This window comes from Parambassis ranga, chromosome 20 (assembly GCF_900634625.1).
Source record: "Parambassis ranga chromosome 20, fParRan2.1, whole genome shotgun sequence".
NCBI classification, from domain to species: Eukaryota; Metazoa; Chordata; class Actinopteri; family Ambassidae; genus Parambassis; species Parambassis ranga.
This window is the reverse complement of record NC_041040.1, coordinates 2,275,903-2,300,954: the sequence shown is the minus strand read 5'-3', so window position 1 is coordinate 2,300,954 and position 25,052 is coordinate 2,275,903. Positions and strand designations below refer to the sequence as shown.

The following is a 25,052-nucleotide window of genomic DNA, read 5'->3' as shown; positions in this document are numbered from 1 at the left end:
TAAAATTTCAAATTGAACATTTACAACATATTTACAAAAATGATGTGAAGGATTGTTCTGAACTGCCTCTGTGTGTCAGCCTGTCACCATGGTAACAGCAGAGGAGACCTCAAAAACCACTCCAACTTTGAGAGCCTGGCGTGCGGAAACGATTCGGAATTAGAAAATTCTGAATACAAGTTTGATAGAGCAGCATCTGATGAGCGTTTTAAGACTAAAGTGGAGTCTGTAGCTTGACCTCTCCTGGACTAACAACACTGCATCCCTGACCAAGAAGGCACAGCAGCGCCTCTACTTCCTCCGCAAGCTCAAAAGAGCCAGAGCCCCTCCCTCCATCCTGTGCACCTTCTACAGAGGGGCTGTTGAGAGCATCCTGTCCAGCTGCATCACTGTGTGGTACGGAGCCTGCACCGCCACCTGCAGGAAGACGCTTCATCGCATAGTGAGAGCAGCTGAGAGGATCACCGGCGTCCCTCTCCCCTCCCTCCAAGACCTCTACGACAGCCGTCTCACCCGAAAGGCCCTCCGCATCACAGGAGACCCCACCCACCCTTCACACCGCTTCTTCAGTCTGCTGCCATCAGGAAAGAGACTGCGCAGCCTCCGGGCCAGGACCAGCAGACTGAGGGACAGCTTCATCCACCAGGCTGTCAGGAAGCTGAACTCTCTCCCTGCTGTGCCCCACTTTCTCCCCCTTCCCTGACACCACCCCCCACCCCCTACCCCTACCACCATCCCCTCACCCCTACCACCACCCAAGATAGGAACTCTTTGTACCAGCCACTTTACCAAAGGAACTCTGTGCACCAGTCACTTTTTACCCTGTCATGTCACACCAGTCTCATATAAGCTGCTATAACTTAAACTATTCCTGGACTGTTACATTATGCCAACTGCACTGACTTGCACCATTGCATCTTTTGCACTCTCATACCAGTCTCAATAAGCTGTTATAAGTTAAACCATTCCTGTTTATATTATGCCAACTGCACTGACTTGCACTATACATCTTTTGCACTCTTACTGCATTGTGCCTTCATTATGTGCCTTGTATTTTGTGTGTGCCTCATTGTAGGTACATTTTTTTACACTTTATATTTATCTTTAGTTTTTAGTTACATGTTATATGTTGCGGAGTGAAGAGTAACGCAATTTCGATTCTCTGTATGTTCAGCACATATAGCAGAGTTGACAATAAAGCTGACTTGACTTGACTTGACTTGAAATTTGTAGGAGATACATTTGGAAGATGACCCTCGAAGGGCTCTCTCATAGACTCCCTTGTTAAAAATGACGCCGAAATTGCTTGATATTTGAAAAATTATAACTGAAATAAACTTGAAGTTGATCCAAAATGTCCTCTGTGAGATGAACATTTTGATAGTTGAATGGCTGAAATCGGTCAATGAATGCTGAAGATACGCTGCGCCAAAAAACTTACGGAAGAATAAAAAAAGAAGAAGAAGAAAGAGGGTGAAGACCGATAGTTTGATTGCCTAGCAGTCACAAGTCACACTCATAGAATCTACCTTGATGCTAAAGCTAACTCCTCCTCATCAGAAAAAACATAACGTTAGATAGATATCTCCAGGCCTTGGAAACTGTCATTGTGTGTATGTTGTTGGGGGCTGGGTTGTCAGTGAAGAAAGCACAAATTTTAACCCATTGGCACTAAATTCCGGTAGCTTTCCTCCTTTGAGAAAAAACTTCTGAGGTTAAGAGATAGAGTCACTCTTTCCTTTCAAAATATGTGTTGTGCTGATTTTTAGTGCGTGTGGGTCAATTTTTTTTTATCACTTATGGTCACGACTGTGGAGGAGGAACACGGCAGCACATTGCCAGGCCACATCGAGCCATCCTGATCTCAGACTTACACTCAATATCTTGGTATCCAGGCTCAGGGGTTAGCATAGAGTCCAAACTGCAGGAGCTGCTTGAGGGCACAGATTGTGGTCTGGGCTTGAAAGGGCTTTTAAAGGGCAAGCCAACAGGCGCCACGAAGCAGGAGACAAGAAAAGAAGGAGGAACTCTGGATTACTCTGAAAATTCAAAGGACAGCACGTCTCCATTAAAGCACCTGCTTCTTATCGAATTACCTGTCTGCTTTTATTTCTGGTTGAACATGAACTCCCACGTTCACTCAGGCTCGTAATCCCATTCACAAAGCCAAATATTTTCAAGATATGTTTACATGTGAGTGGCATAACAAAGCTGCTGTTCATCACTGTTAGAGAAGAGGTTTTATTTCCTGGCAGGGCGTCGCTGTGAGCATTCCAGCTTTAAGCACGATAAGGCTGACAAGTGATGCTTTCCAGGTCTCGGTGCGTGCCTCACATGATGAGTCAGAGGCTAATGCACATAAACACAGCGTCTATTTAACAAACTGAAACAACCCCGATGGACGCTTACAAAGAGTTTCCACCATCGTTACATTTACAGCTTCAACATGACTGACAGGAAATCAGACTCGTTGACTGGATTTTTTTTTTTTTTAGCGCTGTCATGTTGAGTTAAGGAAATGATGCTGCTGCCTGATTTATCAAATAATATAAAGAGATATAAGCCTGAGCTAACGTCAACATCTTCTTAAAATATCTCAGCTATTTTGCATTTATATATATTGAGACATTTAACTACTTTTGTCTTATATTCTCACATTGACAGTGGAAAGAGATGACACACAGCAAAGAGCCCCAAGACTGGGATCCTGGACTATGACCATGATACACCTCCTCTACCAGGAAGGCTGCCGGGGAGAACCCAAAACCTGCTCATCAAGGCAGAATCGCCAGAAATTTCTGATGATCCTTGAACACATCACATAACGTGACATAAAAAGGTGGAAATACAACCCAAGTGAACTACAGAACTGTACAATGAAGCATTAAAAAGACTCCACAGCACAACAAGGAAGCCGTGACTGAGTTCAGAAAATTCAGTGAGTTTTTGGCTGATCTGCAGGCAGGTTTGCAGAGACTACAGAGAAGTGGTTCCATGATTGCTGTTTCTATAGCATAACATTAACACACAAAACATGTATGTGTAATATAGATCATGGGAAACAACAGAATGACTCCTGCTCTGCTGCAATTTAAAATTACAAAAAAGATGTACCCAAACCCACCATATGCTAACCCCTCCCAACCACCACCACCCCCCACTCCTGAGCCCTGAAAACTCCAGCTGATGAGAGAGAACTGGTGGGAAACTAGGGCCTGGGTTGACCCTGTGACTGTCTCCTTCCCCCCAGGGTCCCACATAAAAGCCAGTGTGGAATGAACACAGTAAGACAACACATGTTTTATGCATTTGTTTAAAGCGTGGATCTGAGGAGAACATCTGTATGCTTTGTTTTACCTCTAATAATTCCAGTCATAGTAAACTAGAACAATCTTCCAGGGTCATGTGGAACGGTAGCAGCTGAAGTGTTGTTTTCAGAGGTGAGGGGCTGTGTGTGTCTGTCTAATGTGAGGATTAGGAGTGCTGTTATTCTGTGAGTGGATGATGAAAAGGGTGATCGCCGCATGTGGCAGGTTGGAGTTTTAGACAGAGTGGCCCGGTTATCTGAGTGGAGCGGATTTCATCCGCACTCAGATTAACCTCTCTGCTGTGTATTATTCATGCTGTGAACACAAAATGTTGTCATTTTGTGGATCTTTTATCTTTATTACTGGGACATAAAAGAAGCCCCCCCCCCTCACATCAACCTTACAGCCAGTGACTGACATTTAAACACTGCCAAAAAAACGGATGAAATCAACATGAACGTTTGTAAAGCTATTAAATATCTGCTTTTGTAACTCAAATGAGCACTGACACACCAAATGTGCAACCATTCAGAACAACTTTGGGTCAAGAGGTTCAGCCTGAGGGTCCATAGTGGAGGCCTGTGCTACATCCATTCATTCTACTGTATGGTATGTCCTTAGTCGGGGTCAGGTGGCTGTGCCTGGTACATCTCTAAATGGAGGTTCCCAAACTACCTGAACTGGCTCCATTTAATGTGGAGAAGCAGGGAGTCCGCTGTGATTCCAGCACACAACACATTCCCTATGGTCCCTATGAGCTCCTCGTCCCTTTACCCATGAACAAAGCTCAGAGATACATAAACTCCACCACCTGGGATTGGGAGGTGCTGATCCTCATGCCAGCCAGTATTGGTAAGGTCCAACACCCACCCAGGAAGCACCAAGGAATACTCCCCTCTCAAAGAATCCCTCAGGAGATCCAGTGCATCTATATGGTGCATCTCCGCCCTGCCATATCACTCAGCTGTTAGCTTAAAGCTATTTCCATCTTCAGTCCCTCACCTGTGATAGCCTGCCCTCCATTTTTGTTTTAAATTAAACCTCATATGTCACACTTTGAGATGTGGTGCCAAAGGTAAGTGCATTACAAATAAAATGCATCTAAAAAAACAATACAGAAAACCAGGATGTGATTGTTTGTGAAACCAGTTGATAACAGTTCTTTTTCTATCCTGTGGGGACATTCTAGGTGAAGTTTCTTACAGGGAACTCTTTCTGGTTTAAATGGAACACAAATGCTTTCACTGTGTCATACTTATGATGTGATCATCTCTGAGAAAAACTTCCCGGCTCCGACCAAGTGAACTGAAGAGGAATGACAGAGTGGAAGGGAGTGATGAAAAGAGGAGGAAGAGGAGGAGGAGGAAGGGGGGGGTGCAAACTATGTGCAAGGAAGTGCCAGGGTGAGCTGAGTGTTCTGGCTCTGACTGTCTCACAGCCATACATGGACAGTGTATGAACATGAGCATGACTGCATATAGCAGTACAAGGACATAAACTCACTGACGGCTAAACACAATGTGACACACACACACACGCACACACCCTCTCCACAGGTCTGTAACAGCCTCAACATCCTCCCTCCCCCTGCTACACACCTTCACTTGCATTATTATCACACAAACCTGCGAAGGCTGGAAGAGGGGGGGATGGGTGAACGAAGGACAAGAAGAGAAAGGAAAGGTAGACTGAAGCTCCTTCCAGGAATCGCTTGCTGGCTTTTAGACTTTGAAACATAATGTATATCTCTGTGTATTCCCCTTAAAGTCACACAGGTCGCTACAGGAAATCTTTCCTGCATCATGCCATGAGACTGTAACACCTCATCTCCATGTGCCATAGTAACTGACAGATTTAGCAGTTTAGAGTTGAACTTTCATATCGCACACTTTTGTTTTTGTACTCATATATTATATTTCTATTTGCTGTAAATAATGTCTATACTGTTTATTTGTACCGGTAGGTCTGTATATTGCTGCTGCACCGAAATTTCCCAGCTTGGGATGAATAAAGTATTTCTATTCTATTCTATATGCAGTATTCTCAACATGGTGCATCAGTGATGGATTTCTTTTATATATATATATCACCCTGAGTCTGAGTCTCATCTGTTTAGCATTTCTTACTTAAAATCTTTTGAGCAGGTATACATCATTGTTGGTCCTCTTGGCCCAAACTGTACATTCTAAACAGTTTGTAAAGCAGGACTGTGTTACTGAAGAACCTTATATCCCATCTATGAGGCACGGTGGTGGTAGTATTATGCTATGAGCCTGTTTTACTGCCTCTGGGCCAGGTCATGTTAATTCTACCATTGAGTTATAAAGAGCAGCAAGACAACGAGCCCAAACACATGTGGTTCTACAAAAAAATGGTTCAAGAAGAACAAAGTTCATGTTCTGAAGTCAAAGTCCTGACCTTAATCCACCCGAGGTGTTGTGGAAGGAGCTGAAACAAGCAGTTGATGTGAGGAAACCCAGCAACATGTCAGAACTGAAGCTGCTCTGTACTGAGGAATGAGATAGAATGCCTGTCAACAGCTTAAGGTGCAACCTTCTTGAGTCCAGGATGTTATCTCACATACCAAGCCTTCTGGAAGTCTGTCTACTGTCGACCTTCAGGAAGGACATCTAAGGAGCTTAAAGATATCATGCTCACGAGAAGCATCTGTGTGAAGGAGGACATTGCTTCTCTGTAGGAAGACAAATGAACAAATGCTACCTGAACCGTTTTGATAAGATACACAGAGGAGAAGGACTGTGGGCAGGTAGAACACGGCTGACAGGGAACACATTACTAGGAACCTGAGAAAGAATGGAACCAAAGCTGCCCTTGTGGCTGACAGAAAGCTAAAACATTCAATATCTGAGAGAGATGCCACATCGATCTGTACTTCTTGAGAAGTCAGTCACGTCAGCTGACTAGTAGAGAACCTACGTTCAGGATCTATTGATGGTGCTGTAACTGAAGAACAGACGTTCAACCTGAACCAAAGTCTGGAGGCAGACAGCGAAGGACAAACAGGCAGAGACAAATTCAGACTGCAAAAGGAATGGAAGCGACTAAGCAGAGCCGACAAACCAGGTGTACCTGAGGATATTATCATTCCACATTTTTGAGGCAGCCAAAAAAAAACTTTCCACTCCGCAGATGAAAATACACTTAAAGTATTAGAAGACTTGGAAACTGCCTGAGGAAAACGAATGTTACGGAGAAATGTAAAACAGATAAGACAGCTTTTCAAAAAGATCCATCTCAGATTACTTAGGACAAAAAACCCAGAACTCGGGATGCAAACACACATTAGGATCACATTGAAAGGACATTTAATGATTCAGAAAGAAAAACATTGCTCTCCCCATACATAAGCATCATTCACAAATAAACTTCAGCATATTTATCACACATGCTTCACAACTCTGCACAGTGCTGCATAATGCAGCTTTCAGACTAATAGACCAATAAACAGATAATTCAGCATAAATGTGCATTTGAAACATAGAGATGCAAAGTAGCACTTTGGCATGAACACAAATAGTCGTTTTAATCATATGGTAGACAGGGTTACCACGGTAACTAAGACCCAACCCAAACCACTACTACTAAATGTAAGAGAATCTACCTAAAGGTCTACCTGCAAAGAGAACCTGACCCAGCATCACATTGTGATGAGTTGGGTGTGAGTTTGACGACTACGGCTCAGAAACACCTTTAAAACCAATTATAAGGTATGAACTGCAGCTGTAACACCTTTGTGGTGTGATATCACCTGGGAGAATGTTCTTTCACATGTTGATGTGATGATACAAGACGGATTACAAATATAACAGGATTACAGATCAACACAAGTAATTGTTAAATGGAAAGAATCTGTTCTGTTCTTTGTCTGCGGTAAAATTAGACACAGTGTGCAAATCTGATCTGAAGCGGTGTGATTGGCAGGTATAGACATTTGCCCGCCTGTAATCTGATTGAGAGCCTCCCTCCAGCTTCCCAAACATTCCTGATCAGGCCTATGCTGTCTGTCAGTCAAACACCAGCGTGAGCAGCCAGTGTGGGGGCAGCTGTACCATCAGAGCTCACATCAAACCTGCTCTGCCCTTCCCAGCAGTGACGGGCGGAACGGCACCGAGGCCAGAGTGAGGCAAAGGGACTATGGAAGACTAGAGGGAGAGCTTCAGCCTGAGGGTCGGCACGCCGCGCTATCAGAGAAAAATCTATTTAAAGAGAAGGACTTCTCACTATCCACCTGCCAATGAGAGAGCAGAGACAGGGAGGTGATCTTTTCTTCCTCCTCTCTTCTTTCTCCAACAAAGAGAAATAATTTTAGCTTTCTGTGCAGAGGGTGTTGCCAAGCCAGCCACCAGGAGGAGGTTGATTACACACTGTATGCTAAATGAAGTGGTTTACTGTTGCATTAGATCCATACAGGCTGCTTTAATGATACATGGAGGGGATTCAAAGGGCAGGAAGAGAAAACAATCCAATAAATTACAGCATCCAAACACACAGTATGCTGTACAGGGCTAATATGTCTCGCAGAAACATCACGGAACGTCTTACACAAATGAATGTTTGATGATTTTTAAACTCAAACTTAAAGTAGTTTTTATTTCCCCGCCATGTGACCATAGACGATGCAGCTACAGCACGGTTACACATGATGACATTTGAATGTTTCAAAGGACAGTACACATCTGTGTAAGAATAAAAAGAAGAAGAACCAAACGACTTCACTGCTTAATCAATGCTCATTGACTGAAAAACCACTGGAGACCATACATTTGTGGGAAAACTCTTACTTTGGTTGCTACATGACATCATGTGCCCCTGAACGACAGCCACAGCAGCGTTTTATCTCCACCGACATGACGTAATGGGCTGTTTGAACACAACAATGCCATTAGGCAGCGGTAATGGCACACGTGTTCACTGCAGGGACGTCTTCGACGCACACACAACGTATTGATCACTGTGAAGGAAAGTGTTGTTGTGAGATGGATCCTCATTGGATTTGCTGACAATCCTTTCAAAGGTTAAGATGTGACAATGTATTACTATGAATTTAAACACAGTATTATTACTGAATCCTAACCTATCCAACCTGTCCACTGCTCTGTATGTGAGGGCTTAAAGCAGCATTCATTTCTGCTAATTAGCTACAGCACATACATTTTGCTGCAGGCAAATATTGGTCAGTTTACTTAGGAAAGCAAGAGGCAAAAAAAAACATTGTCAACATTTATCTTTGCTCATAAAGAATAGAAATAGATTTGATAAAGGAATCATTGCAGTAATTTGTGTTTGTTTCCTGTGTTCCCATCTCAACTAAGTTACTAAGCAGAGGTAGAACTCAGAGGAGCCTCAGGCTGGATAACTCCACAGCGACCTATTTCCCAGAGAGCCCAGTGCCTTCCATTTTTTGTGATGGATGCTTTCAGACATCCATCCCTCCTCCCCTCACTGTGTCTTGCCCCACAGATGAGGACAGTTGGCTGTCTGTATGTGTGTGTGTGTGTGTGTGTGTGTGTGTGTGTGTGTGTGTGTGTTTGGGTTGCACAGTGTGATGCACAGATGCCAGCTGGCCTTGCTTTAATTTATAGGCCCACACAGAGGTAACAGTTAATAGAAATGCAGGCCAATTAGACATGTTTACACACATAACCTCTGCCATTATCTTCTCAGATTATATTGTTACTGTGAGAGCGGAACACAGAGAGCAGGAAGAATAAAGTGACATGAATTATGGTGGTTAGTGATTAGGTCTTCCAAAGCCCTGCAGGAGGACGGGATGCACCATTGCTGGGAAAGCGCGGCGTCATGCAGAGTGATGATAAATGGATGAGAATGAACTCAAACTAGGTTCAGGATTCAAACCTACAAGCACTATTTGGTCAAAAGTACATAGGCACCTCCTGTAGGTCTCGAAGTCTACAGTACAGCTGCTGTCCTGCTCCACAGAGAAATAATAATAAAAGTCTGCACAGATTTCTGCCCTCATCCAACACCTTATGTGGACTGTGAGACATCAGTCTTGGATCTGATTGGAGGCTGCAACATGTGACATGGAGGTACAATTGTCAGCTGTCCACTAGAGACAGTAAACAAAGATGACCCATTTATTCTATGACATTGCCCAAAGGTTTTTGAAGCTTAGTAAGAAGGACTGTCGCCATCTTGGCAGCTCTAATATGGGCAAATGAGTGGCATCAGACATTTTACATGGAGGTCTATGGGGATTGACTCGTTTTCGGAGGCAGCCATCAAGTGGTCATGTGAGGTATTGCAACGAGAAGGATGCAGCAGCATGAACGATGCAGTTTTGTATTAATTCCTTTTTTAAATAAATAAAGATGTGTACTTGTTCTGGCGCTGAATGCGGGGACTTTTCATTTGCCCCGGCTCCTAACCAAAAGAAAAAAAAAACCCTCCAACCTAAATCAGATTAAACTTCTCTTCTAATCTCCATCAGTGGAAACCTCAGCCAGCCCCCACCTCCTCTATCTGTCAAGGGCAAAAACAACTCAGCCCACTGTACTGCTGCCGAGCTGACAGTCTCATTTGGCTCTGTATCATTTTTAGGACAATATGCTTGATCTATAAACTTCTCCATGCACAACTTAATAAATCTTTATGCCAGTTGCTGCGCTGCCGTGCTTCAACTATTTTCTATTTTTTAAGTGTTATGAAAACGACAATATGAACTTTCACTTTCAGGTTTGTACTGTTTGGTAACAGGATGCCAACAGGACTCTGATGTGAGATCAGATCCATGCTGACCTCCTCCCCCCACAGATTTTACATCACACCAAAATCCCACCGGTTCCCCCTTCAGTCCAAGTCAACTTTGTATCCATGTAACTATGGATGATAGTGGATGGATGATCGCCATGTTGGCAGCGTCTGCATCCACCTAAACTATCAATACAGGCAAAAAGGTGGAAGCAGGAAGCTCACAACGTGACTCAAACTGGTCACAGTCAGTTATAAGATGTTGAGCATGAGATATATCTCTCTCTGCTTGGTTTGTGCCAGTTGAGATACTGATCCCAAACTTTGACCACAGCTGTGCTAAATTTGAAGAAATTCCTGAGATTTTAATTGATATCATTTGAAAATGCGACTTTTGACCTGCAACCATCAAATTCTGATCATCATCATGTGCCTCCATTGTTTTCCTATGCACACACACCACACTCCTTTCTTGACAGAGCCAAACAACCAGTCAATTAAGCTGAATGCTACACTGTAGGAAGCTAATCTTCAGTCATCTTCAGTCCACTGATTTTACTGCTACCAACAAAGGTCCTGACCTCAACTGTTTCTTTCCTACACGTCAATTTCTTCTAGAAAGCTGCAGTGAACACCATGACAACCAACACAATAGGCTCACAGGTGGGGCTGATGCATATCGGTTATGAGATGCCAAAGGTGAACGACGATTTGTCTGCGTAAACAAACTGCTGACACAATTATAGACAACAAAACAGCACTGGGCTAAACTACTGCTGACACTGAAACCACAACAACACACACTAATAAAGGTTGTATACACATCAATTTCACACATTCTGAGTGCTGATCCATAGACACAATCATAAGCTGGAGATAAATTGTTACTAAATATGTTTTTGTTACATGTTGTCTTAAAGTAAAAAAATAACAGTCTAGAGAGGAAGAGAGTGGGGTTCCAGACACCCACCATGTATTCTGATGGTGTCATTCCTCCTCATCTGCACTGTCAGTGGCCAATAAACGGGCAGAGTGCCTACAGATGTCTAAACATGCACTCCGGTAATGAGTCAGATTCAACGTAAGCAACTTGACAATGTGTGCACCCGTGCCATGTCGATACAGGCTATTGTTTACACAGCACACAGATGTGAAAGACCCTGAGGGATGGCGCTGTCAGACACAAAGCTGGTTTTTGGCTCTCTCTGCATGACTTGAGAGCCCAGCAGCCGGCCCACCCAAACACATCAACACAGCACCGACCCCGTCAACGAGTGACAGCCGGGCATAACACGCACTCATACACTGTACATCCAATGTAATCCCATCCTGAATAACACAGTAACCTCATGGCAGTGTGTCAGTGTGCTGGGGTGTGAGCTCATACAGTGCAGTGTGTAACATGAATCCTCACACACACACACACACACACACACACACTGACTGCAGTTCAGGGATCCCGAGACAGATCGACATAGACCTGCATCGTGTGCACTTACCTGTGGTGGAGTGCAGACTCTCCAAGCTCCAATAGCGAGACAGGACCCCCCTCAAAGTGCCGCCCAAGCTGCCTCCTCCTCCGCCTCCACCCATACATCCACCCACCCCAAGACCTCCGTCCACCATACTGTCCACCCCTCCGCCTGTTGGGCTCCCTCCGTCTGATTCAGACACCGGTGATACCCCAGAGCTGCCGCTGCTGCCACAGCTGCCCCCAGGCAAGGGCACGCCCCCCTCTGAGCCCTGCTGGGTCCGCATCCCGATCTGGATGCACAGCAACAAGGGGGGAAATAGAAGTGGGCAGTGAGGAAGTAAAGGGAAATGAAGAGGAGGCAGAGCAGCTGAGCAGGTGGTTATTCTCCTGGTAGGGAGAGAGATCGCAAGGGAGGAGGAGAAACAGGAGGAGGAGGAGGCGGCTTCCTCGCTGATATCTACTGCACTATTCGCTGAGGTAAGCTCCAGCTGTCAACTTGCCGCTCTCTCCTCCCATGCACAGAACAGGAGAGCTGTAGTAGCGCTCCTCTCCTGCTTCCACCTCTTTGCTCTGGATTGCCTGCCTCCCTCCCTCTCTCTCTCTCTCCTTTTCCTCCTTGGTTTCTCTACCCATTTACACACTGCTTCATTTCCTCACATTAACTCACACAGTCCATCTCTCTCTCTCTCTCTCTCTCTCTCTCTCTCTCTTTCCAGGCTGACATCAGTGGGGGTCCTGCAGGGGGGTTTCTGTGGCTCGACCGCGTCATTTGCCTGCTAGCGACAACGTGGATGCCTCACTAATGGTGCAGGATCCATTAAGGTGTAAACTGAAAAAAGCCAGCCCTCCATCCTGCCTCAGTCCATCCCCCCTTCCTCCACCCTTCACCAACACACAGACCATGCACTGATCTTATCAGATTAAATTCATGGGTTTACAATGAACACAGTTACTGACTACAATAAAAGACCAATATTATGTATTGTGTATGTATAATGTACTTTATATAGAAAATGAAATTAATTCTAGTGTTGTTACTAATCAATGTCCTATGTCATTCAATTTCAGGTTTTTATAATCCATATGATTTAAATAACATCCAATTCATTCATTCTTCTCAGGACTGATCTGACTACTAAATCAGCTAACAAATGTCAACAATGCACGATTAAGCAACCAGAGCAGCCAGACTTCAGCTGAATTGCCGTCGTCCACCCAAACTTTAGTGTTTAGGAATTCTGCCAGCCAGGTTTAGTATAGCTATGCTGCATCAAATCCATACAGACAGTATTTTGCTAATAAAAATACTACCGAGCAAGCTAAGCGTAGCTTGCTAACTGTGATTTAGCCATCCATCTATTCTACAAACTGCTTAATCCATCAGGATCATGGTAGCAACAGGGACACCCAGACCTCTGTGTCTGCACCTGGCAGATTCCCAGCTGCACCTAGCCCAGGCAGAAATGTAATAATCTGGTGCTGGGGTCTGCTGCTTGGTTCACCTCTAAACTCGATGCCCAAACCCTCTCAAGGTAAGGTCTGTCAGGGCAAACAGGTCTGGGGTAAAGGTCCAGACCAAATGAGGATCCCTCTATGAAAGAAGGGATGATAAAATCCAGTCCTTGGATAGATTATGGAACTAGGACCTACACCGTAGAGCCAAGCCTGGGGGTAGAGTCTGCCAGCAAGCACCTGGTTCCCAAGTTGCCCACAGAACTCAGTCAGGTTCAGTCATGGTTATATGGAGGATTTGTGTTGGCCCGTTTCCTGCCAGATTCAGAACAGAGGTCCAGCATAGTGCCTGCCAGGCTTCAGCTTGGTACATCTTTATTTTTGTCATCTTACAAAAAAGGTACATGAACTACAAAACAAAGAAAATCAACACAGTGCAACAGAAACAACTGGAGAAATAATCAATGCTCAGGATGCTCACTTGAAGTCTCCTGGTCCTGATCCTGCTGTCATAAAGTCTGTTGCTGTATCACTCCTGTATCAGTCCATTGGTCTACATTTGCCCCTGAGTCAGCTTATTTTAATTTTCAACTGTGCCAAAGAACAGGCCAGAGTCAGGCAGTCCCACAGTCTGAATCTGATAGTGACAGTCTGACATGTTACGAGCAGAGGGATTCCAGCTTAATGAAACCACTTTAAATGAGATTACATGAGAAGAGAGATGTACCACGGCTCTGTGGTGGATCTGAATGATAATACCGGGCACTGTGTAAAAGGATTAAAATGGCTTTATTATGGGTGTGCCGTCCTAGACAGCTCAGTACGGCGGCACTGCACCTGTCTTATGATCCCACTCAGAAAAACCAGGGACTCTAATTATACATGTGCAGCACTACCACTGACCTCACCGTCAGAGCCTGACACAGTGGGTTTGTCAACGCAGCAGTACCAATGTATCTGAACATCAGACTAAAATGTTCAGCTCTAGTTTTAGCTTTAGTTAATTTTAGGATTAGGATTAGACAACTGGGCAGTAGTCTCTGTAACTGTCCTAAAATGGTTCAAGTTGCACATTCAAAACAGGAGGTTCTTTGACAGGATTGGTCACTGTGTATCACACCAAATGGCCATGACATGTGGGGTTCCACAGGGGTCCTTCTTGGGACCCCCTTTTGTTCAATCTATAAATCCTTCCATAACACCACATCATAAAAGAGTACCAATATTATGCAGATGACACACAAATATATTTGTATTATATCCATCTTTCACATTTTGTAAATCTGTGTCCATCCATCCATCCATCATCTGAACCTGCTTCATCCTGGGGGGCTGGAGCCTATCCCAGCTATCCACAGGTGAGAGGCAGGGTACACCCTGGACAGGTCACCAGTCCATCAAATCTGTGTCCATCTTTTTTTTTAAATTCTATAAAGCAGACTGAACTGCCCAGTGTATGAACTGTGCTATAGAAATAAAGCTGCCTTTCCTTAACACAAGCGTAGTAGACTATCACCTGTGTTACAGTATGAAACAAAACAGCAAGGATTTTACACACATCAGTAACACACACACACACACACACACACAAATAAACATGTATTGCTTTGTATGGGTAGAGGCACAACCTGAGTTAAAGTGAGAACATACTGCAGCCAGCAGGCTACATAAGGAACTGCACTAGTTCTATATTATTGCCAGCATATGTGCTATATGTGTGTTGCCTCAAAGATATATAAGATATATAACAAATGACCAATACTTCCGTTTCATTTTCTTTCAGGAATCTGCTGATTTCATTTACAAAGAAATATTCTTAAAAAAAACTTTTAAGAATCATTGTAAAACAGTGAAACATAGTAAGACTGACGTTTTAATTTTTATAATGTGGGAGAGTCATGTGACTCGTGTAAAGAAACAAAGTGTGTGAGTTGGAAAATCTGTCAAGGTGAACACATCCAAACGCTTTTTCTGAAACATCCCACACACAGAATATTCACACAAATCTGCTTACTATAACCCACAGTCACACAAAAACCTTACAAGGAATCACTGATTTACAGCAGAACGATGCAGTCCTGTCCTTTTATAGGTAGATATTCAACTTCATTCACATAGAACTAGCACAGCCAAGAAGACCAGGTACAGTCAGTCGACCACAAAGAAGCAGACAACCATTCCTTCTAAAATATTTTTTTTGGAACCATCAAAAAACCAGATAAGCACTATTATGGGAAAACCTGCAGAGGCACAGGCAGAACACATCAGCAAGTTTAAACCCAGCCCAGTGTGTAAATGTATGTAAATGTAATGTAAATCTCTCCAAAAGACTGAACCAGATTGGGTACTCACAGGAATAGGAGATGTGCCTTCTCCAGCCCAAGCAGTCAAGGCCAATGGGGGTGCTCTGAGAGAAGCAGTGGGACTTGAGTGGCATCCCACGGAAGGCCTCGACAGGCCCTAAGGTGACTCCAGCATCATTCTGTGGGAATGGAATTTAGCCAACATTAGCACATTTACAAACTGAGTACATTTTAAAGAACAAAATTAACATGAAGAAGCATGCGTGGAATAAAGTGCAGAAGAGCTGAGGAAGCAAATGAGCAGGAGGCCATGCAGAAAGTAAACAGAGGACAGGGGCCAAGAAACGCTGTCAGAATCCACCAGAGAGGAGCAGAATGTGGAGGAGCAACAGAAACTCAGAGGTGAAGCAGAGCTGGAAAAAGTCTGTGGAGGCCACATCTTACTTTGTCCCTGTTCTCAGATAAGAGTGCGTTGAGCTGGCCCATGCTGCCCCTGATGGCTCTGGCCAGTTTGTGTTTGTATTTCTTTTGCTCTTCTATCCAGAGATCGTCTGAACACGTTCGTCTTCGCCGCCGGACGGCTCCATCCTCCACCCAGCAGCCGGTCCTCAGCCCACCACCAACCACCGAGGCCTTCCCCTCCTTCCCCTCTAGCAGCTTTCTTCCTCGGCACTGACCGGCCGTTCGCCCGCTGCTTTGTTTGCCCTTTTGAGTGCACAGTTAACTGGTTAGTCACAGTCACTTTTTCTACACTAATGCAGCTCTCTTTTAAGGTAAGTAGTTTCTTTGGTACAGGACAAGGGAACGAAAAGACAATATGCTTTAAATATTGTTGATTTATAAGGACGTTGGGTAGCATTACTCTGCAGAACCACGATGACCCAAGCTGGTTTTAAACAGAGGTTGATTGTAGGACTCAATTAGACATCTGTGAATTTGCATAAACTTATTGCAAAGGCCACCAGCTGTGCATGTCCAGTGATAAAATCAAAACCTCTGAAGAGAATCTATGTACTGAGAGGTCATAATAAAGAGAAACAAAGCTATTTTCAGCAACTAAAGCCATTCAGAAACAGTGTCTCCAGTTTGGCAGTAGCCAGGTGCCCTTTAGCAAGGTTTAAATAGAGCATATAATCCCCTCGACTAAATAAAGGTGCACCCACACCCTTTAATCACCAATTTTAAGAGTTACATAAAGCCCATGAGTCTATGAATCAGATATGTTGTTATTCACTCTGTCATTTTTCTTTCCTGTGTGTGTTTTTAAGAGTCTAACAGTCTCACAGGGAAAAATAAAGTGGGAGCCATGTGACTGATCTCTGATTTACTAAAACTTTTCAGATATTTTGAGGGGTCCCTCTCTTTACTTTTGTGGTCTATGAGCCTGATTATAAGGGCGTATGGTCTTGGGAATGCTTCAAAAGTATGTTACATACAGGAGTGGAATTGCAGTAGGACATAGGATGACCTATTCTTTAAAAAAAACTGAACTGTACTTGGTCTGCTCACCCTACCTTGTGACTGCTCCCATCAATAAAAAACATCCAGACCATTTCCTCTGACTGCATGATTAGTCTGGATCCAGCAAGGCCGCTGTGCCCTGAGTGGGGGTCTAACTTGTAGAAATTCCTGTGTTGAAGCAGCCCTATTCTATTCTGTACCATATGGGATAAAGCCACAAGGGGGCACCAGTCCTAAGGTTATCCTTAGCTGCCTGTGCATTGTACAGGACTATTGTAGGGATTGGTAAAGAGGAGGGACAGCAGCAGCTAAGTCACAGTGCTGGGGGCAGAGAAGGAGCTGACTCTGCTGTTTTTTCTCCTCCTCTGCACAAAGAACCATCAGCTTGTTCTCTGACTATCAGATATAGACACAAAACACCATTGACTGCAGAGCAAGAGTTTAACAAGCAGTTTCACTCCAAGATAAACTTTTCTGAAGTAGCTGCTGGCCCGTTTTATCATCATGTTAACCATAAAGGGAGGGCATTTATCACATTTCATCACAGAACTTATTGAATTTTCTTACCTCTAACTCACTGATGGAGCCAATGGCATACAGGCTGATGTGTGATTGGCTGTCTATTCTGCCCTCTGCTGCATCCAGAGGGCTGAGACTGAGACCCAGAGGGCTAGCTGAGGGTTTTAGGGTCTTGGGTCTCTCAGGGGGGTCTGTCAATCCCTCCACGCTGACTGACTGACCCAAAACAATAGGAGAGACAGAACAGGCCCTCACTGAGTGGGGATGGCGGAAGATTTTGCGCTGAGCCGAAGGCCTTGGGCTGTTAGGTTTTGGGCTCATTGGCCTGACAGGGCTCTCAGTCAAGCCCTCACCACCCACCGAGTGAGACCTGGTCCATGTTGGCAAAAAATGGTGATTAAGTAAGGCTACCGAGCCAGGGCTCAAAGGTGAAACGGGGCTAGTGTGGGCTGTGGAATCATTTAAAGATGGAGACATACACAGTGTGTTAGGTGAACATTTGCGTCTCTGCCCTTCAGATTTGCATCCATTGAGGCTTTCTTGTCCACATTTTTGTGGAACTCCACGCTTGGCGATGGGATCCGTATGGCGTAAGGTTCTGAGGGAGGGTGGTGATCCTGGGCTGCTGAGCCTGTCCAAGAGTGGAGAGGAGGTAAAGTCTCCATGGTCCTGCTCATAGGCTGCAGTGCTACATTCACCACCTGGCACTGACAGAGTTCTTTTAAGAAGCTCAGACTCCTTGGTCTTTCTAAGCTTCCTCCAGGGTTGTTTAGCTTTACCAGAATCCTCCTCAGTGCTCACAGTGGCCTGCTCGTCATTCTCCTTATCCATCGAACGGGACTCAAACAGGCTGGAGAGGGACTTGTGTGCTTGTGCAAACCGCATGCGAATGTTTAAACTCTCATTGCTCTTGCTTCTCTTGTAGCTCTCACCGTTGGGTGACTGGACCTGCCTGAGGAGAGGGTTGTCTAGGTTTGGTTCTCCAGTATCCTCCACATTACTTTCTTGGTTGACCAACTGACGTATATGGCGAGTGCGGGAAGTAGAGGGGAAGAAGCCAAACTCGTCATCTTCTACCTCATAATGGTTGAGGATGTCATCTTTGATAAAAACCTCATCCTCTGAGTCTCTCTGTGGGCTAAGCTCAGTAAGGCCCTCAACTCCTCCCTCTGGTGAAGTGAGAGATACCTCCTCACTTTTGGCTCCTTTGGAGCCCTTAGTCCTCCTGAAAGAAGGCATTTTAGCAAACACAGAAAACTTTGAACCTTTATTTCCAGTCTGACCACCTTTTGATTTGGCTCTCTTTTTGTCTGGATTGGAACTCCTGGGTGAAACAGGATCCTCCACCTCATCACAGTTACTGCAAGCGGAGGTGTAAGACACAGCATCATAGGCAACAGTCATAGGTCTAGAGCGCTTTTCATTACAACTGCGGTGGACAGGTGTGAGGTTCACCTTAGGCTCTAACTGAGACCCCTGATCAGTCTGTTGGTGTGGAAGATTTGGACTGGAGACGTCACCTGAAAGATTAACATTAGCTCCAGCTTCCTCATGATGAGGCCTCATGATCTGTTCTTCTGTTTTACTACAAGTTTCCATTGAGCGTTCAGCCTCCAGAATTGGCTCTAAGCCACTTCCACCTGACAGGTTCAGGCTGACGTCAGAGTATGAGTACCTCACTGCCTTCACTCCCTGCTGCAGAGCTGGCAAGGTAACCTGTGTGTTGTTCCTGCACTTCAGTTCAGAGTCCTCCAGTGATGTGGGTAAGCTGCCTCTGTTGTTGTGTAAGCTATGATCTCCTGCTGGGCTAAAAAAGTGCTTCTCGTTATTACATTCACCATCCAATTCTGAACTTGACATTAAGGGCTTCAAGTCATTTCCTTCTGAGTTATAACAGTCTAGACTTTCAGCATAAACCCCCCCAGTCTTATGTTTATCTTGCTCATTAGCATGGACCACTCTAAAATGACAATCAAAGTCTGTTCCTAGCACAGACTCGCAGCCCTCATCCCCAGGTACAGGTTTGACAGAAAGAAGCAAACTTTCAATGTCACCTTGAGGCTTATCTACATCTTCCAAACCTTCATGTGCTACCTTTTTGGGTGGCTCAATCTGGGGGGAGCTTAATTTCCCAAGACTCTTGCAGTTCTGGGCTTCCTCTGAGAAACAACCTACAGCCTCCCCTGTGTGGGCTGCTTTTATAGTGGGTGTAGTGTTATTGTTGGTGTCTGACACCACAGGGGGAGATGTTTTCAGGCTACAGAATTCAGGTGTATTCACCCCTATCTGATCCTGATTGCACTGACCAGAGAGAGCTATGGTTTGTTGAGGTATGCCTGAGTGTTCTCTGATGCCATCTTGAATGGACTCAGTAGCAGAATGAGTAAAATAAGAATCAGGATCCCTTGAAGTTGTTTTGCTACCTCTAAGCTGCTCAGAAGGCTCAGTTATACCAAGTTGTGACTGTGTAAGGATGTCTTTACTTACTGCTTCCACAGTCTGCTCATGGTCAACATAAACATGACTGCTCTTCGCCTCCTGTTCCTTGTTATGCCTGAGGAAGGAGCAGGGTGATCTTACCCTCCTCCTCTCTTCTCTAAAGTCGTCTGATAACAGAGGGGAGGAATCCTCTGCTCCACAGCTGCCGGATAAAAAAAGCAGATTGTCCGAGAAAGGCAGACATTCCTCTGATCTTCTACCAGTGTCAGACAGAAACTGAGTTGATCCAGGCTCTGGTTCCACAGGGCCACACTCTATGGCTTCCAAAACCTCGTCCACAGAAAGGAGCTTCCTGCAGTGGGGTTTTCCTCTCCCCTGATCCAGGTAACAATTAGGGATTAAATCCTGGGTGTGACCCGGAATGAGCCATGATTGTGACCTTGCACTCTCAGGCTGTTTTAGATCTGGCTGCCTCTCTGCTGTCGGGGCAAGAGAAGTTTCTTTAGGAAGCTTTGGAGCAGCAGTCCGCTCAGTAGCACAGGTGTCTGACGGAAAAGAGGACGCGCTTTCTGTGGAAAATGTGATGGAGGAGCAGATTTCATTCACTGTCCCCAGTGGTTTATCTCCCTCTGTTGTAGTGCCAACACACCCAAACTGCTCCTCTTGGAAGCAGACACCCAACACCCAAGCCTCATCCTGGGGTTTGGTTACAGTAGTACAAACCTGTGGGTGGATCTCTGACCCTGCTCTGCTGGAGTTCTCTTCACACACACTTTGTGAGAAATGATCCACCTCCTGTGCATTGACATGTGTGTCTCTGAGCTCTGACTTTGTGTTCTGTGATGGACTATTTGAATTAGTGCCACGTGTTTCTGTGGCGATTTCTGTAATCAAATGAGAGGCTTTGTGCTCTTTCTGGGATTTGAAGTGTGCTGTTGTAAAAATACTGTCACATTTTTGTGTGTTTAACACATCAGTGAAATGAGAACTATCTATACACTGGTGTTTCCTGTTATAATAGTCCCTTTTGTCGACACCATCTACTTTTACAGCTTGTGTATTTCTGTCTTCACTGATTATTATGTGACTGTCACATCTCTCTGTCTCTACAGAGTGCGTGCTGACATTACAGAACTCTTCTCTCTTTCTTGTGTCCTGTTGATGTGTGCTTTGCTGTTGTGTATCTGCTGCATCTAAATGTGTGACGCATCTTTCTGAGGCTGTGGGTTCATTCAGTCTGGTCCTTTCTTCGCGCTGCACATGCAGCTTGACTTCCTGGGTGTCTGGTTGAGTATTTACCTTTGTGTCGAAGGTGTCTGTGTTACATTGGCTTTGTAAATGTAAACTGTACGGTTCTGTGCTGACATTCACTTGAGTTTGTAAACTAGGATGCTGCAAGTCAGGTTTTAGTTCCTCTGTGCATAAATGAGGTTGGATCTCCACTGAGCATAGGTCTCTGTTGCTGAGTTTCAAGGAAATATTAGCATCCGCATGGTTTTCTGGACTTTTCCTTCTACAATTGGATCGTCCAATGTAAGTCTCTGTGGCATCTCTGTAGCCGTCCTTTGGCGACGCAGACTCTCTCCGCCGGGCTTTAGTGTAGCCAGAGCAGAAGCTGCCGCCTGTCGCTCGTTGACCAACAAAGGTGTCCTCCAGTCCCAGCAGAGCATCCAAGGGGTCCTCTCCGTCCGGGCTCAAATCTGACAGCGTGTTGCTGTGCCATGAGCGAGTGTCAAAATACTCATCAGATGTGTCGCCACCTCCAATGCTTCGCTCGCACCACTCTAGGGAGTCAGCACCGAAATCCCCCTCCTCTAAGCCTAATCCTTCAGAGAGGCTGGTCGAGTCTTCAAGGGCTTCCTGGGGCTGCGGAGACAAGAACAACAAAACACAATGTCAGCAAATCTGATCCTCAGATCCCTTACAGTGAGCTAAAAAACAGCCAGCGCAGGCAGAGAAGCTGTCTGTCATTGCACCAGGACAACAGTGCCATGCTGCAGCAGGCATTCTGAAGAACATACATGTTCTAAATATTTACATTCACTGAGTGAGGGGTGTCATACACACACACCCTCACTCTAACCCCCCTTCCACCAAGTTTACATAACCGTGCATCTTCTTCAAAACTGTTGAAGAATCACTGATAAAATACATACACAAATGTATGTAGACAACCAGCCACCTTATGTCCAGTCCATTAAGCATCTATAAAGGTGGCCTTGAGGCCAGAAGAGACAGGTTCTTCCACAGCAAACTGTGGAAATCTTTTTTTTGTGGCAACAAACGCACAAACTTATCATCTAAACCCTCCTTATATGCTGCTACAATGAGTTAATGAAATGAAGTTTGGACCTGTTAGCCTGGAAACAGGAACATTTTAGGACTTTTTTCCAGTAGTTTGTCAGAATACATTGACTGATTAATTATAGACAATCCATAAAATATTGCAAACAACCATCATCTGCATATATATATAGACCGTAGCATTAAGATTTCCACCTTTACAACTAAAAACGGATTGCATGTGGTGTCCGTTTACTTTTTCATATTGTGTAAGTCTTCATTCACAGCTGCTGTCACACACAATACTTAAAAACACACAAACACATATTGTGTAATTAAATCTTTTGCACTTACTCGCAAGAGCTTCAGTGCCTCAGCTGTGTCCAGCACCAGAGCGCAGACACGAGCAGCAAACCAGCTCAGCAACGCTCCCATGGCATCCCTCACACACAGACTCACACACACAACCAGACTGTTCATAGTTGCAGGGTCTCTTCTTTGTCCTGCGCTACATGTCCGTATCATTCCACTGCACTCTTCTTCCTTTGTGTTTTCCTTCCATGATAACCAATCGTGCTTGCTAAGAGCTCCAAGTCTTAAATTACAGCTCCACCCCTTTGTTCTTCTACCTGTAGTGACTGGCCTGGACATAAAGCCATGCAGCAACAGATAATTATACACACACACAGGGAGAAGCAGTACTTGTTAACGCATGTTAACGATGTGGTCCTTTCTAAAGCAACCAGGGCTTAATCCAGCCTCTAAACAGCAGGTACACAGTGATCTCTGCATCGCAATAACAAGGAAAGACACTAAGCAGCCCTGCTATAAATACAGAGCCGCAACTTCAGGCAGTGAGGGCCACATGAGGGGTCATGCACTCAAGGACAAGCAATGCTACCTCAAATCACATTAGGACAGTGCCAGCTGCATGAGTTGTATACAAACAGAGTTTGACTCATTCATATTTAGATGATCAATGCAAAGCAGAAATGGCAAAGATGTGAGAATGTGCTGCTTTACCTGATCTTACATACAGCAAATTGAGTCAACTTTGGAAGCTGTGGTGACATGTTAAGGAAAATAACTCATCAATCCCCCACTTTTACAGGAGAGAAAACACAGACACTGACATGATGGGAGGTAAGTGTGGGATTTGTATATCAGGGCTCTGCGCAGTGACTGCATGCCTAATATCATTCCCTTTGCAGATATTGTGTGCAGCTGAGGAATCGTTGGCGCACAGCATGTGAAATATCTGCATACAGCTGATACTTTGGCTCACTTCATGTTGTTGCGAGTCAAGTCTACTGGTATGACGCTGACATATGACGCAGCACTAAGGCAGGCCTAAATATTATTGAATGGGATCCGTAACCCAGCTTAATGACATCCTTAAGTGTATCCAAATAGTATGTAGTTATTTGCAAATAGAGAGACACACACTGACAGCTTAAAACACTGCAGGACTAGATGTTTCACTTCAGGAGCATCTATTGCTGTATATGGTAAAAAAAACAGGACGCCCATGTGCATTATGTGAAATATGTGCACGAGCCTGATCTCCTCTTCCTCCTCTGAAGTGTAATATACATATAATTAATGGGAAACTATTAATGGCCGACATATAAAAAGAAAACAACAAGACCAATATGTGGATATAAACATTGAAAAGACATTGACCTAAAGGACAGTTATCCAAACACCTGAATATTTAAGCCTAGCTATAAGTAGCACGAGGAGCACACACAGACTTGAAGCGAATAGAACAATCTGCCCCACAATAACTAATCTAGCTATTCAATCAATATTAATGTGAAATATAGGTGCAGCCTAATCTGAGAGCAATCAGGACAGAAACAGAACATAAGTACAATCCACTATAATACATTTCTAGCTGAACATAAAGAATAATATCCTTCATGAGAATGAGGTGTCTGAATGCCTGAATCCACGCATGCATAAAATTAGGCCGCATCACAGCATCTGTTGGTTAAATGTGTCACATTTTCTGCGGGAAACCCTGCATACTGACCATGCATCCAATATGTGACAAGATGGGTTTTTATAAACCTGTTCATTCTTAAATTATAATTCCTGAGTTTCACAGCTGTTAGTCTTTGTGGTGAATTTGGTTTAACTAGATGTTTTTAAACCTTTATAGCGTATTTTCAGCTATTATATATATATATATATATATATATATATATATATATATATGTTGTATTAATTATTTCAATTGAAATCATCTCTAATTTGTGTCAACATTTTTTTAACCCCATGTGAGAGAACACTGCCACCTAGCATGCTGATGACCACCCCTCCCCCCCTCCTCTGTCCAGAGGGTTAATCCAGACTTGTTCCATTCACAGAGTTGGTATTTTCTTCTAATTAATTGGAGTTGAGTGTCTTAAAGAAGCTTAAAGTCTTAGCAGATAGTGGAGTGGCTGATTGAGGCGCTCCGACTCTTCACCACAGTCCACTCGGCGTGCACGTGGTTCATGTTATTATCCACGCTCACAGCCACTGTGACACAACTGAGTGACGCCCCCTCCTGGGCCAGCAGCTCACTGAACTGGAAAATAGAAGTTCTCAGTAGACTGCCATCTACCGCCTTTGAAACTGTGTACTGAGCCAGTTAATAATGCAGACCACCCACAAATTAGATTTTTCTCTGTGTTCTTCATGTGAAGAGATCAATAGCTTTGGTTCAATATAACAGTATTCCAGGCACAAAGCATGTTCAGTGCTTCTTGAGCAATAAGGACCTGGACCTAAAACCTAAAACATGTAACGTTGTGGTCTGCTCAAACACAACAAACTGAACCACTAAATCTATAACATTACAATATAATGCACATTTATAATAGATGAATCGTGGTGGAACTGCTGCTCTGTTGTTAGGACTTGGAAATAAAGCTTCGTGATGTCCCTGTGACTCTTGTTTAGAGTCCATCCAGGGTATTTGGGACCAGTTCACAGTGTTTAAAATATAAATGCAGGCAAGTATAAACGAGCCGACCTTCTGTCTGTGTGTCTGTGTGTCGCCTTCAGATGAGCAGATGTGTCTACACACACACA

The 25,052-nt window shown here is 44.4% G+C and overlaps 1 protein-coding gene across 4 annotated transcripts in view; it reads right to left on the bottom strand.

Annotated features, from left to right (window-relative positions):
- The window catches only part of arhgef4 (Rho guanine nucleotide exchange factor (GEF) 4), a 68,254-nt gene that overhangs the window by 21,025 nt on the left and 22,177 nt on the right, over nucleotides 1-25,052 (bottom strand). For 2 of the 4 annotated variants that reach the window (XM_028433340.1, XM_028433342.1), the window contains 3 exons: nucleotides 17,298-21,554; nucleotides 15,714-15,974; nucleotides 15,319-15,448 (listed from right to left, as the gene is read on the bottom strand). In XM_028433340.1, the coding sequence (XP_028289141.1) occupies nucleotides 15,319-15,448; nucleotides 15,714-15,974; nucleotides 17,298-21,554 (4,648 nt within the window). Of the gene's footprint in view, nucleotides 1-11,539; nucleotides 11,799-15,318; nucleotides 15,449-15,713; nucleotides 15,975-17,297; nucleotides 21,555-22,325; nucleotides 22,454-25,052 lie in introns of those variants that run through there. The other 2 variants (XM_028433341.1, XM_028433343.1) reach the window with 2 other exon arrangements.